Genomic DNA, 12,592 nt, shown 5'->3' on the forward strand with positions numbered 1-12,592 from the left:
TCCTGCAATGAAGCATCTGCAAGTTGACAATACAGAAGACACAGCAGCGTTCTCATGATATCTCTAACTATCTAAAAAAAATAAGCAATTAAAGCACAAAACTAATAATCTAATAGGATAGCAATGCATTGTAGTGCAAATACATGTAATGTTGCCAGACCCAAGTTCATTCATTCATTCACTCTTTCTTTCTTTCTTTCAAAGTGGTAAAAATCTGTATTTCCATCAAATTAAACTTTTTTTTCTTTTTTTTCTTTTTTTTTTGTGGTAAAGTCTGATAAGAATCCTCTTTGGAAATCCAAACATTTAGAAAACAAACAAAAGAGAAAGAAAAAAGAAAGTGTCTGCTGAGAAGGAATTCTGCCTGCTACCCAGGGGTATATTTATATAGACACGCACATACCCACACATAGAAAAAAAAAAAAAAAAAGGAAGAAGAAGAAAAGAAACAAAAGGAGGAAGAAGAAAAAAAGGAGTCTTGTTTGATGGCCAGGAGGGATGACACCGCCTGTTCCTTCTCATAATTGCATTCAGATACTCCGGATACATATTTGCCAGCTCTCATGACCCACTGATGCTATTCCCTCCTAAGGCACTCACCAGGTTTTAGAGAAGCAGCTTTTAACAGCAATAAAGGATTTGCACCGGGTGTATTTAAGACTGAACAAAGACTAAGGGAGAAGCTCTTTTACAGCACAAGTTTGGGCTTTTATCTTTTTCAAAGTAGGTATTCCAGTGGGAAAAGGTAAAATAGTAATTCCCCAGGCTTATTCTTTGACAAGCATTGCTTTGATTGGTGATTGAGACCCATGCTAAAACATTCATTTATGACAATTTAGGGGGAGAGCAGCACCCCTCCATGACTAATGTATTTAAGTTGGAGTGGGTCAGCATCTCCAAATCCAGGGTGACCGAGAGCTGCTGCTTGCTGCTGAAATCATCCTCTACCGAGTTTATGGGAGAGGGAACTACCAAACCTCGATGCCTCAGGCTTGTTTTCACAAGGCATGTGCAGAGGGGGTTTTTGGGGGCACCTCCTGTGGAGTTCTGTGCCTTGTCTAGGTCTCTCTGAGTCTCCTGCCCTACCTTTCTAGGCTTTGAGGTGTCCATAGTTAGCCCCACATGCTGGTGCGCTGCACCAAGCTAATCATTGGCACGGAGAGAAAGGATATTGTCAGAGTGCAAAATGATCTGTTTTCAGGCAGGAAGCAGTCAACTAGATGTAAATTCCATGAAACAAAAGAAGGTATTATTTACAGTTTTATTGTGATGTTAATTAATATTTACATCTTGGAATGAAAAATAGAAATGTTAATGATTGGCTTTACTAAGAGGATCACTTGATGCCAATGTGAAAGCCAGGGAGAGAAGGCAATTATGCAAACATCACATGCATCCTAATTTCAGTATGGAAACTTACATTTCAAACCTCAATTCAGGAAAATAACATGGAAAGTTTGTACTACAAAATCTAAACATGAGAAAGATTTAAGAGAGAGAAAAAAAAAAAAGCACATTGCATATGTCAGATAATCTAGTCTGATTATCTGAGCTGTGCTAGCTACAGGGAAGCACTTACCCTTGAGTCCAGCTAGAAGTTAGCAGGGTAAGAAGGAACAAACCAGAATAACATAAAGACTAGCAACAAGGCTCAGGAAAGCAGACAGGAGCCCTAACCTAGCAGCTAAATATTTGGGTTCAAGCAAAGAATGAAAAATAAAATTAAAGAAAACCAAACCAACAAAAAAAACCCCACTTACAGCTGAAAATTTCTTAAGCAGCTCAATAAACCTCACTACTTAGTACGGGGGAACAAATCATTACAAATTCTCAAAACAAGCAACTCTTTGTATATGGTGTGATTAACAATCATTAAATATAAACAGACATTAAAAAATGAAATATAACCACGAGTGATACGTAAAACAAGTACAGACCAATCTTTCATGTTAAAAAGAAAAGGGGTTTCAAAAGAAAAAAAATGAACGTTGAGCATGTTTGGGAATTTTGTTTGATGCATCACTAACACAGAACGAAGAAAGATTGGTGCTTTCAGACAAGTGACCACTTTTATGAAGCTTAAATATTGCCAAAAGGTGTAATATGTATTGGCAGCATTATTGACTATAATACTGTGCATGATTTCAACAGTAAGCAAGGAGAGTTTTGGGTTTTTTCTTTTATAATGCGAACATTGGAGAAAAGCACAGCTTTGCGTGAATGGAGTTTTTCTTTTAAATTGTAGCAAAATAAAAAAAAGCAAAACTTTTCACTCTAACATTTATTGTTCACCCACATAAAATGGACTGTAGAGTCATACAAAAATTAATGAATAGCAGGATCTATTTTTTTCAGTACTTAAATTGCAAATAAAATAAACTCCACCCTGGTTCAGAGCTGTCTGTTTACTTCTAAGTCAAGCGCTGTTATGGAACTGTGGATGAGAATTTGAGTGCTGCTCGAAGTTTGTGTTTACAAAGTCAAAAGAGGTGGGAACCAAATGAGTTCACTATTTCTCCCAAGTTTCCCCAACAGCAAAATATGTTCTTCTCAAGTTTCTGTTTAACAGACAGCTCCATCACAGGAGCGGAGGGCTGGATTTTCTCTGCATGTGCATGCACGCGCATGTGCCATCTCGGACTGCTACAACATGAAAGCTATAACAGTTACTTGTTAAATGGCTTAACATTTACTTCTTTGCACATCCTCATTCACCATAGCCTCAAATAAGCACAAAAAAAATATGACAGGTATAAAGATAAATGTACAAGAATAAAATGTGTCGCAAATGTTCTTACCTTTCTGCAGGCAAAAAACCAAAACAAAACAAAGCTAAAAAACCCAAGCCAAAAAAACCCAATAACCAAGACCTTTTTAAAAATGCAATACTTGATATGTTTGAATTTCAAGACTGAAGGAGCCAAGACACATCTTAGTGCATTTAAGACGCCCAATAAGCCATCATGTGTGACATGCATGACTCACTTCTGCTTCTGATTATTTAACTGCTGCGCCCAATGACTTTTGCAAAGAGCATTGCCACGTACAAACTTTGAAATATGAAAAATGAGCAGCCCTTGCTGTTGAGATGAAGGCGTACCATGGTGTGCTGCCCTCCTCCTCTCACAGGATGAAGGTCCTGTGCACAAAGAGCTTTCAGAGGAATCTAGATCCAGGAGGGGAGGAGGAAGGAAGACTGAGGCCAAAATGCACTCTTCACCTAGCCCAGAGGATGCTGCAGTAGCAAGTCAGCATCAGAGTGAGGAGCTGGCTTGTTTCCCCCTTCCATGCTTTGGCACAACTCAACCAAAAGGGTTTCCCAGTGCCTGCAGCAAAAAAGAGGAGCCTGAAGCTGCCCAGCTTGTGGGGAAGACATGATGGAAAGAGGGTGGTGGCATAAAAGAGGCTGAATGATCTGGTTTTGAAGTTGCTATTGGCATGAGAACAAGTGAGAGGAACTGAGGTCAGATCTTGACCCCTCGGACGGTCTGCAGGGACGAGGGTGTGAAATCTCATCTGTTTTCACCAGAATCAAGGATGAGGGATCCCTGTCTCCTGGCAGGCAAGGGAGATGGAAAAAGCAAGGTCAAACCTGTGGTGTTTCTATAGCTCTCAGCACAGTCAGGTTGGTACAGGTCTGCAGGACCACAAGCAGCACAAGTCTCTGGTGGACATGATGGGTTGTGGTTAGGTGCAGAGAGGAATCCTGGGCTCAGTCACTGACTTTCCTGCTCCCTGTCAAGGACTGGGACAAGGCAGCTGTCTCTTCTCCATCCCATGTAACCTATGCAGGGGGGTTCAGCTCTCCCCACACACACAGCGCTTGGTTGTGCATGGGGTCAACACACCCAAAGGTCCTTGGCCCCAACTATCCCCTTTCCCTTCCCAAACTCCTGGAAGTCTGGAGGGAAAGGTGCTTCCCCAGTTTGATGTTTGCTTGCTGTCCTCATCCTAATCCTCAGGGATCATGCTGGGATAAGGAAGAGCACATCCTCTTTGCACCAACCACAGCACATAGTCAACAGCAGCATCCTTCAGCACTGCTTGTTAGAGGAGGGACCACAAGCAGCATCCCTCTGCCTCTCTCCCTTGCTACACTTCAAAGGCTTTTAGCCTGTAAAAAAGCACCCGTAGAAGGACCGGGGCCCGCTACATCCAAAAACCTGGGCAGAGACACACACAACCCCTGGGAGTGCTCTCAGGTCAGCAGGACTCAGCCAGGTCTCATCACAGCCAGTAAACCTCCCACTTGCAAGAGCCCAATTCCAACCTCCCATGTCAGCTTTCTGAGAGGCATCCTTCCTTCCTGACCCAAATCCTTTACATCTTGCACCCCCAAAGTCAGTGACCTGATGAGAAGCATGAGGGTCACCGAAATGAGAACACTATGTGTTTACCAGGCTGCATCATGCTACGTCTCACTCACAGCAGCAGCAATGCAAGGCAGAAGGAAGTCCAAAATATGCAGGATATAAACCAAAAAAAGCAGCAAGCAGAGGTTTTCTGCTGTAACATTGATCATACAGCTGTATGTCTTGCATTGTTATTTTCTATAAATACTGACATGAGGAAATTAAACCAATATAAAAGATGGTCAAATTATACTGGTAAACAAGGGGCAGATTTTCCAAGTTCCTTACAACAAAACACTCCATAACAGCTTTACAGAGACTATTTTAAATGTTAAAAGCTGATTTAATTAGAAGAATTTACTAATATTTACGGCTTTCCCATATTTTCCTTGTATTTAATTATACTAGTTCTTAAATTTTGCTGAAACTAGCAATAACTGCTGTACGTTACATAACAAAAAGGTTTGAGACGTGTGATTGAGACCTTCAAGAAAAATGAGCGAGGAGGCATTTGTCTGGTTTATAACCAAATTACATTTGCAAGACAAAAGAAATTGCTCTAAATTTCAAATTAAGCAAACTGGGTATAACTGCACAGGACATGCAGCATCACTACAACTTAAAAGATGATTGCTTTAAATTCACATCTAACTGGCCTGCAAAGCAACCTGTTAAAAATACCATATGTTTTCCTACAGTTGAATATTCAACAGGAGACCTCTTTTTGTGTGTGCATTTCATACTTGCAAGTTTTGCACCTGTAGTTCTGAGCACGTGATGCATTTGACAGACAGCTAATGGCGCTAATGAATCGCTCTGATCTGGGTGTGCAGTTTATTGTGTGGGGGTAAAATGCGTGTCTGCTAAAAGCAAGCTGGGTCTCAGGCTCTCAGATCCCAGTCTCTCCTCCATCAAGTATTGCACTTTAAAATATTCACTGACGAGTTCCCCAAGGAATTTTGTTTCTTGGGTTTGGTTGTGCTAAACACACAAGTTAACTGCTTCTGGATCCACTGATGTAAAAAGCAGCTTAATGATAATGGAAAAAAAAAATAAAATCATTTTGGAATCAGAAACATGTGTGCAAATATTGATTTACATCAGTGCAGAAAATCTTTCCATCAAAGACTTCTGCTCTCTAGGAGAACTTAGTTACTTACAAAATTGAGAGATTGGGGCGTCTAGCTGGGGCACGTTTCCTCCTTTAGCATTTAGCTTTTGCACCTGGGTAGGCGGCACAGGTTTGTGAGACTGGCCGGTGGCTCGGTACATGGCTTGGACCCAAAGGATACGGTCCTGCTCATCGTCACTTGCAAAAATCACCGTGTCTCCTTCTTTCACAGCGTTGAAGAATGCTCTGCCGCCCTCCAAACCTGCCAGGAGAGGAAGCAACAACCGAGTTTCGCAGACTTTGAGGCCAGGCAGGGGGATCTCCCCCAGCTTCCCACCCCACCACCGCCCTGGGTGTCCCCCCAGCCAGCCCCACACCGCCCCAGCTCCTGGTTGAGCTCAGTCCCCTCCCCTGCACCAATCTCACCTGCAAGAGAGCTCGCCAGGTCCCCAGGTAACATCCTGTGCTGTGATTATTAAAACATGCTCCAACACGCTTGGATTAATCGCTTCTCTCAGCTACAGCCCCATCAGTGTAGGTCCCATGCAGATTGCATCACTGGAGCCCCATTAAAAATGAGTTTTGAGGGGATGTGGTCAGAGGTTTCCCATTAAAGTGAGTGCACCAGTGCTCACGCTGCACAAAAGGTGCCTGGGTGATGTGCTTATTCCTGTCTTTGCCCTGATTCAGCACCCATCTTCCCATCTCCCTAACCTCAGAATTAACCTGGAATCAAGGTCCTGACAACCAAACTACTGTATCTTCCTTCATTTCCTCTGGTGATACCATTATCCAGGGCACAGTGAGGATCACCATGCTCAGCGTGTTGCACCACTGAAATAAAAGAAACATGGTGCTCCTCCACTTGAAGAAGGGTCTCAGCACCATGTACACAGCAGGTACCTCCAGGTACCAGGGGGCTTTCTGCCCCTGCCCCTTCCACTCACTCAGATCTGTCAGAGAGAAAATGGGGCAGGCAAAACCCTGTGCTGGGCCCATAAATATTTTCTACAGTAAAGACTGGCATAGCTGCTAACCTTTTATTTAGGGAATATAATATGAAGGCACAGGTTAGGATCATCACTCGATTTGAGCATTCAGTTCACAAGGAAATTTCACTGGGATTTAAGTGTCTAATTCACTTAAGTTCCCCAGAAGAGATGAGTCTTTCCCTCCTCTGGTGCAACTCCTAGCTCAATTCCTTAGATCTATTTATAGGAAAGTCATGCATAGCTAATGATCAGTATAAACACAAACATATTTAGAATAATGCTGATCACAGTTCAGCTGCAAGCAGGGAGGGAGAGAGGACTCCCGTTTGGGAGCCGTACACAGCGTGGTGAGCATCAGCACCAGCGGCACAGCCGCAAGCCATCGCGCCCCGTACCTGGCTGTGGGTCAGTGTAGTCCACAGTGTATCCATCGAGCTGCAGCAGCTCTTGAGGTTCAGCTTTTTTCTCCCGGTAGCTGCACATAGCAAATGTATATTGACTAACCTGAAGAAAATCACAAAGCTAAGATGGCACCAGGTGATCACGACAAGGCAATTCAAAGCACTTACAAATGCCGTACACTGACGGTGTGTTTACAGGGATTGGGGGTGGTGGGGTAATTTTGATGGTCATTGCCCATACGAGACAGACTAAACTTTATATCAGGCTTTTGCAAAGCTCTCTCTTAACACATCCTGCTGTGGCAGGCATCTAATTCTCTGCATCAGTACATACAGCGGTTTAATTTCCTCCAAAAGAGGAAGCTCCATGCTTTAAAACCCTCTATCATTCATCCCCAGACAAGTGCAAGAGTGACACCCTGTCACAAACAATGTGAGCTAAATTGCTAGGTGCCAGTCATATTAAAGCAATCTTAAGATCCCACTGATCTCGGCAGTTGTTGTCATCAGTGCTGTAAATGGCAGCTCTCACTCCTCTGAGGTACCATCTGCATGACACGATACATTCAATGTCAAGCTCTTGACGAAGCCAACTCAGCTGCAGGGGCTCTTCCAGGCTCCCGAATCGCCTTTAGGAGGCCATCAGGCTGCATCAAGACCCTGCGCGTACTTGGCGTGCTGCAATCTGGATGGTCAGCGAGAAGCTCGTCCAGGGAGGAGAGAAGAGGAGAGGATTCTCCGTGCCCCAGGCTAGGAACTCACGGGGAAATTTACTGTCAAATGATTTCAAATGACTTTGTTAAGGTTGTGTCACATCCTGGATGCCTGACGTAATTTTATTAGTCTGGACATTTTCTTGACCTCTGGAGGAAACTTTAAAACTCTGGTGGGTGGCAATGGATCATGCTCGTCATTTTTTGGAAGTCAGGAGAGATCCTAAATGATAGGCAAGCGGTTAGGCTGGGGAATTTTGCCTCCAAATTCCAGACAAATGGCTCGGCTACAAATACACATGCAGTACCTATTCTGGTGGTATCTATCGATAATAAAATGTCATTTATTTAATTCAGGGGACCCATCTATTGGCGTATCATCACCCAGCCGGCGCTTGGTTTATTGCTGCCCTCTATGGGCTTCTGCAAGCTGCCAGCCTGCTCTCAGCAGCCCTGCCTGCACCGTGCCTTCCTCCAGGAACAGCTCCAAAAGCCACCTAAGAATAAACCCTATCATTAACACATTTGTGGGAGTAAGACTTAAAAGTGATGCTTTAAACATCTTGCATCCTCCTCAAAACTACCAGCACTGACGAAAGATTGACAAGTAACAGACCAATAGCAGGAGCACACCAGTGTATATTCTATGCTATGAACTTTGAATGCATACCATTGTACCGGCAACACAGAAATTAAAAAGATTAACACGAAGAAATCTAAAAATATCCCAGTGCCCCACAGCACAACATTCAGACGACTCCTGCAGTGTTCACTCAGCGGTACTCGCAGTATATTGCTGCCATCTCCTGGAGAAACTCTTGAATGTGCTTTATTTACAGTAAGATCCCGGAGATTTCATCTGAGGATTTGGTTTCTCTGTGTTAGACAGCCTGAACTTCAGGGACTCCATGATAAATTTAATTCCTGAAATGAGTCAGTGCTAAGCTACATTGACATTGATTGAAAACATTAATACAACTAATGGTTTTTCCTGTTGTCTACACTCTAGCAACAGGTAAAATTCATTCAGTAGTTCGGTTTCTTATTCTCTGACACAGAACATGAGGTCTGAATTTCAGGCTCTTAATTTACAAATAATTCATCTTACCTTTGGACAAAGAAAATATTCTTCATCCCTATCAATAAGCCAACCACACCAACACTACACTAATGTATGGAAACACACACGGGCATTTCAGAGCTTATACCTCTCATGTTAAGTTATAAAAGACATGTAGACCGTAGGCTCCAGTGGAGCCATCCTGGGATAGATGCAAAGCAAATTAGTCTCTCCTGTTAGCATTCACATGAGTTCCTTGGAAGAAGTTGATCTACATCACTATTAGAAGAGAACTCTAAAAGAAAACTACAGGTCAGTCTACAACGTGCGATGAGCCAGGGCTCACCTAAGTTCACGTTACTCTCATAGCTCAAGTCTGGAGCCCAAGCTCAGGATTGCTCAAGAGCCTGCTGGTAGGAGGCACACCAGGATCAGGCTGGATGGAGGAGGCAGCTATGAATGGTCTCTGGAAAAAGTGCCAATGGTGCCATGCAGCGTCTCTGCATCGAAACAACTCCAGCTACTGACCTCAATGACTGCTATACCAGCCTGTCTGCCCCCTCCTGCTGCCTAAAGCATCTACTGCTTGGAGTCAGAAGGAAGCTGATGCCCTGGCTACTGCTGTAACGTGGCTCCTTCCATTTACAAGTGGTGGCAAAGCAAAACCCAACAAAACAAGATTCTAGAAAGCTTGATAAGTCATGATCGTGCTTTGCTGCTGAACAGCACTGTAGGGTTAAGTGGAGATTGCAGCTTGTCTTTCGTCAGTCCTCTAAAATATTGTGCTTTACAGAGTCTGTTTTCTGTAGAAGCTTAGAAGTGGCCAGACAAGTGAAACAGTTAATAGCAGAAATTAATCTTACAGCCTGCTGAGTTCACACCGAACCATAGCTGAGTATGAGAGCGAGCGAGCAGATGGGATGGGCAAGATGAATGGTTTGAGTAATTGGAAAAAACACAGATACAGAGAAGAAACCAAAGGAAGACAGAGGAAAAATCTCTGCCCAGTCAGGGACAAATTCTCAAAGCAGCTGGGATTTCATCCAGGGACTCGATGAGGGCCAGGAAAGGAGCAGCTAAGGAAGCTGAACTGAGTAAAACTAAAAGAAAGGGAATAATCCAAGGCTGCCCTGGCTGGTTCACTACAAAAAAGGGAAAACACTTTGAAATAATTTGAGACAAAAGAACAGAAGGAAAAGAAAGTGGAAAAAAAAAAAAAAAGAGAAAAAGACAAAGAAATTCAGGAAAGGGAAAGCAGACAGCAGGAGACAAATGCCAAAGTTCACTATTCCCATGCTGCTAAATTAGACCTGACTTTCTTGGCACTTGACCATATTCTGTCACCAGCTATATAATCTGACTGATTAATAAATACAGTAGATATGTATTAACCAGTCCTGACTTCATCCTTGTTTTTCCACCAGAGACTCCTGCTCTAGTGAGCACCACTTTCCCCAGGATCCTGCTCAAACCTGTTAATTGTCATCCCCCACACTCCCAGCTCAGTCACTCACCTCCCCCTTCCTCACTGCTGACATAACGCCGCCCCACTTGGGTTAAATTCTTAAATGGACCTTTCTAGATTAACAGCATGCATTTTGTCCCAAGGGAGAGAAACTGTGCTAAGATACTGCCAGCTGTAATACAGCTTTTCCACTTTGATGAGGAGACTCTTGTCCTCTGGTTGCAGCTGTATGTTGCCTCCTGAGCCCTTTCCTGACACAAATGAGCAGAGGAAATGATCTAGCTTAAAGAAACAAATGTGAAAACTGTTGTTTTCACATCTCGGCACATCCATTCAGCCCTAAACAACTGCACACAGCAGTTGTCCTAACTTCTTCCTTCAAGCAGGAGGTGTGTGTGTGCTCTCCTCAGGCAGGCAGGGCTGCCTGATGGAAAGTCATCCCACGTGAGTATGGATGGGACATGCAGGACCTACCATAGCCAGGTGTAACGAGCTGTGGCATCTGTTTAACCACCAGTTCCCAAACATTTCATATAAATCAACACTCAGTTTCCCAAGAATCACCACCTATGTCCAGTTCTCAGTGAGGGTCTAACTGAAAACATGATTTAACATGATTACAGGAACCTGCTATCATGGGTCATTTACCTTGACTTGAGGACCACAGGCTAGGACTGCTGGTGTAGTATACTGCAATTTTGCTGAATTATTTTCAAATTCTGTTGGTTATTTGGAGTTACTGAACACTTACTTAATTTCATTTTATCTCAAGTCAGCTGAGTTTTGCTAAAAGCAGGAACTGTCACTGTTAGTCTAAATTATAATGAGTTCAGGGAGTCTGTCACTAGAACAATAGATCCAGGCGTAGACACTGCAACTGGTTTTAATCTGCAGAGAGTTGATCTGGTTCCAACAACATTCTGCAAACACCATCAGACACAATCAGCCAAAAACTGCTTCAAGCTACTCAGCAGACATGTCATCCAGGTACCATGGAGTGTTACTTCCCATATGCTGCCAGAGCACAGAAATGGGGTTATGACAAGAGAAGAACAGATTCAGTTTGAAATCTCAACGTAATTAATTCACTTGCCCTTAAGAATCATTATAAGAAATGTCCTATCACAAAGCCAGCAAACCCACCAGAACCAACAGTAGTGTTGTTGCCAGTACAGCACATTAGACCTTGCAAAGAATTAATACAAGCTCTGTCAGCTATCAAAAATCCCAGCTTTTGCATGATCAAGGGTCTAACTGGCAAACTGGCTGAAATTTGTATGCCGTGCTCAGGCAGCTGATATAGCAACTTAGGGAACACTTACAACATCTGTGAGGGTTGTACAATTTCTTTCCTAACCAGACATAGAGAACTTTGCCCTAAATTGCTCCATTGCTTTCGCTTACCACTGCCACTGGCATTACTGTTGCCTTTACGAAGCATTTTCCTCACTTGTGATGCTGCGGACCATTTCCATCCAAGCTCAGGGCCATATTCTGCCATCACTTTCACACTGCATATCTCAGGATTTAAAATTAGGCAAGTAACGAGTCTCTGCCATGTAATTTACATCTAATCAGTATTCTGCTCTTCTGCTGCTCATCTCAAAGGGTGTCTACGAGAAGGGTGGGCAGCGTGCAGAGAGGACTGCGATTCATTCGAAAGAGAAAACTATCCCCTCTGAACGCACATGCTGGAGGAGCATACACACCAGCTCTGCCAGCCGTGCCACGCTGTAAACCTTCCCCAAGGGGTTGAACCAAGTCCACTTGGCAACATCTGCGCCAGAGAGGTGAGACCCAGTTCTAGAAACAGCACAAAGGAACAGCTCTCACCCACTACACCCAAACAAATCATCTCCTCTCCTGTACAACCCTCGCAGCTACACAGACACAGAAGGTGCGAGGGATTATTCCACCCAAATTACAAGGCAGTTATTGCTCCTTTCCCCTTCTCTCCAGGGCTTACACAAGCCAAGTAGCACTGGAAACGCTCCCTGCACAGCTCCTTTTTCTACATACGTGCACAAAGCCTCTGTTCATACTGGCGAGGCATCACTGACACAAAAGAGACAAACTGCCATCAACACCTTCCTCCTTGGAGCCGCCCATGCAGTTTGGCACCTTTGTGCCTTGTTTAGATGGTTATGAAGAGTTTGAGTATTTATTACCATGAATTTCTTAACCGCTGGTACCAGAAGGCAGAGTGGTACCACCCAACAGTGCTGGAGGAACGGAGGCTGCGTCCATCTGAAATGGGGGAAAAGGGGCAGGAGAGGGCACAGGACCAGGAGGAGGAGGAGGTTACTTCGCAAGGGAGAGAGGAGATGGAGGTGTACTAGAAGATGCTACAGGTAAGGGACAGAGACAAGAGATCAGAAAGGAAACATTTAGTTATTAATCCGAACTTACAGCCTTGCCCTCTTGGCAGTGTCACGGACTGACCAGACCACTACATACCAAATGGACTTTATGATTTGGACTCCATCTCTTGGCTCTAG

The 12,592-nt window shown here is 43.7% G+C and overlaps 1 protein-coding gene across 7 annotated transcripts in view; it reads right to left on the reverse strand.

The window, feature by feature from the left end:
* CADPS (calcium dependent secretion activator) overlaps positions 1–12,592 on the reverse strand; it is a 176,209-nt gene that overhangs the window by 94,448 nt on the left and 69,169 nt on the right. For all 7 annotated transcript variants that reach the window (XM_029084774.1, XM_029084776.1, XM_029084775.1 and 4 more), the window contains exons 9-10: positions 6,851–6,959; positions 5,513–5,725 (exon numbers count right to left, since the gene is read on the reverse strand). In XM_029084774.1, the coding sequence (XP_028940607.1) occupies positions 5,513–5,725; positions 6,851–6,959 (322 nt within the window). The remainder of the gene's footprint in view (positions 1–5,512; positions 5,726–6,850; positions 6,960–12,592) is intronic.

This window comes from Antrostomus carolinensis, unplaced genomic scaffold (assembly GCF_000700745.2).
Source record: "Antrostomus carolinensis isolate BGI_N321 unplaced genomic scaffold, ASM70074v2 scaffold5394, whole genome shotgun sequence".
NCBI classification, from domain to species: Eukaryota; Metazoa; Chordata; class Aves; order Caprimulgiformes; family Caprimulgidae; genus Antrostomus; species Antrostomus carolinensis.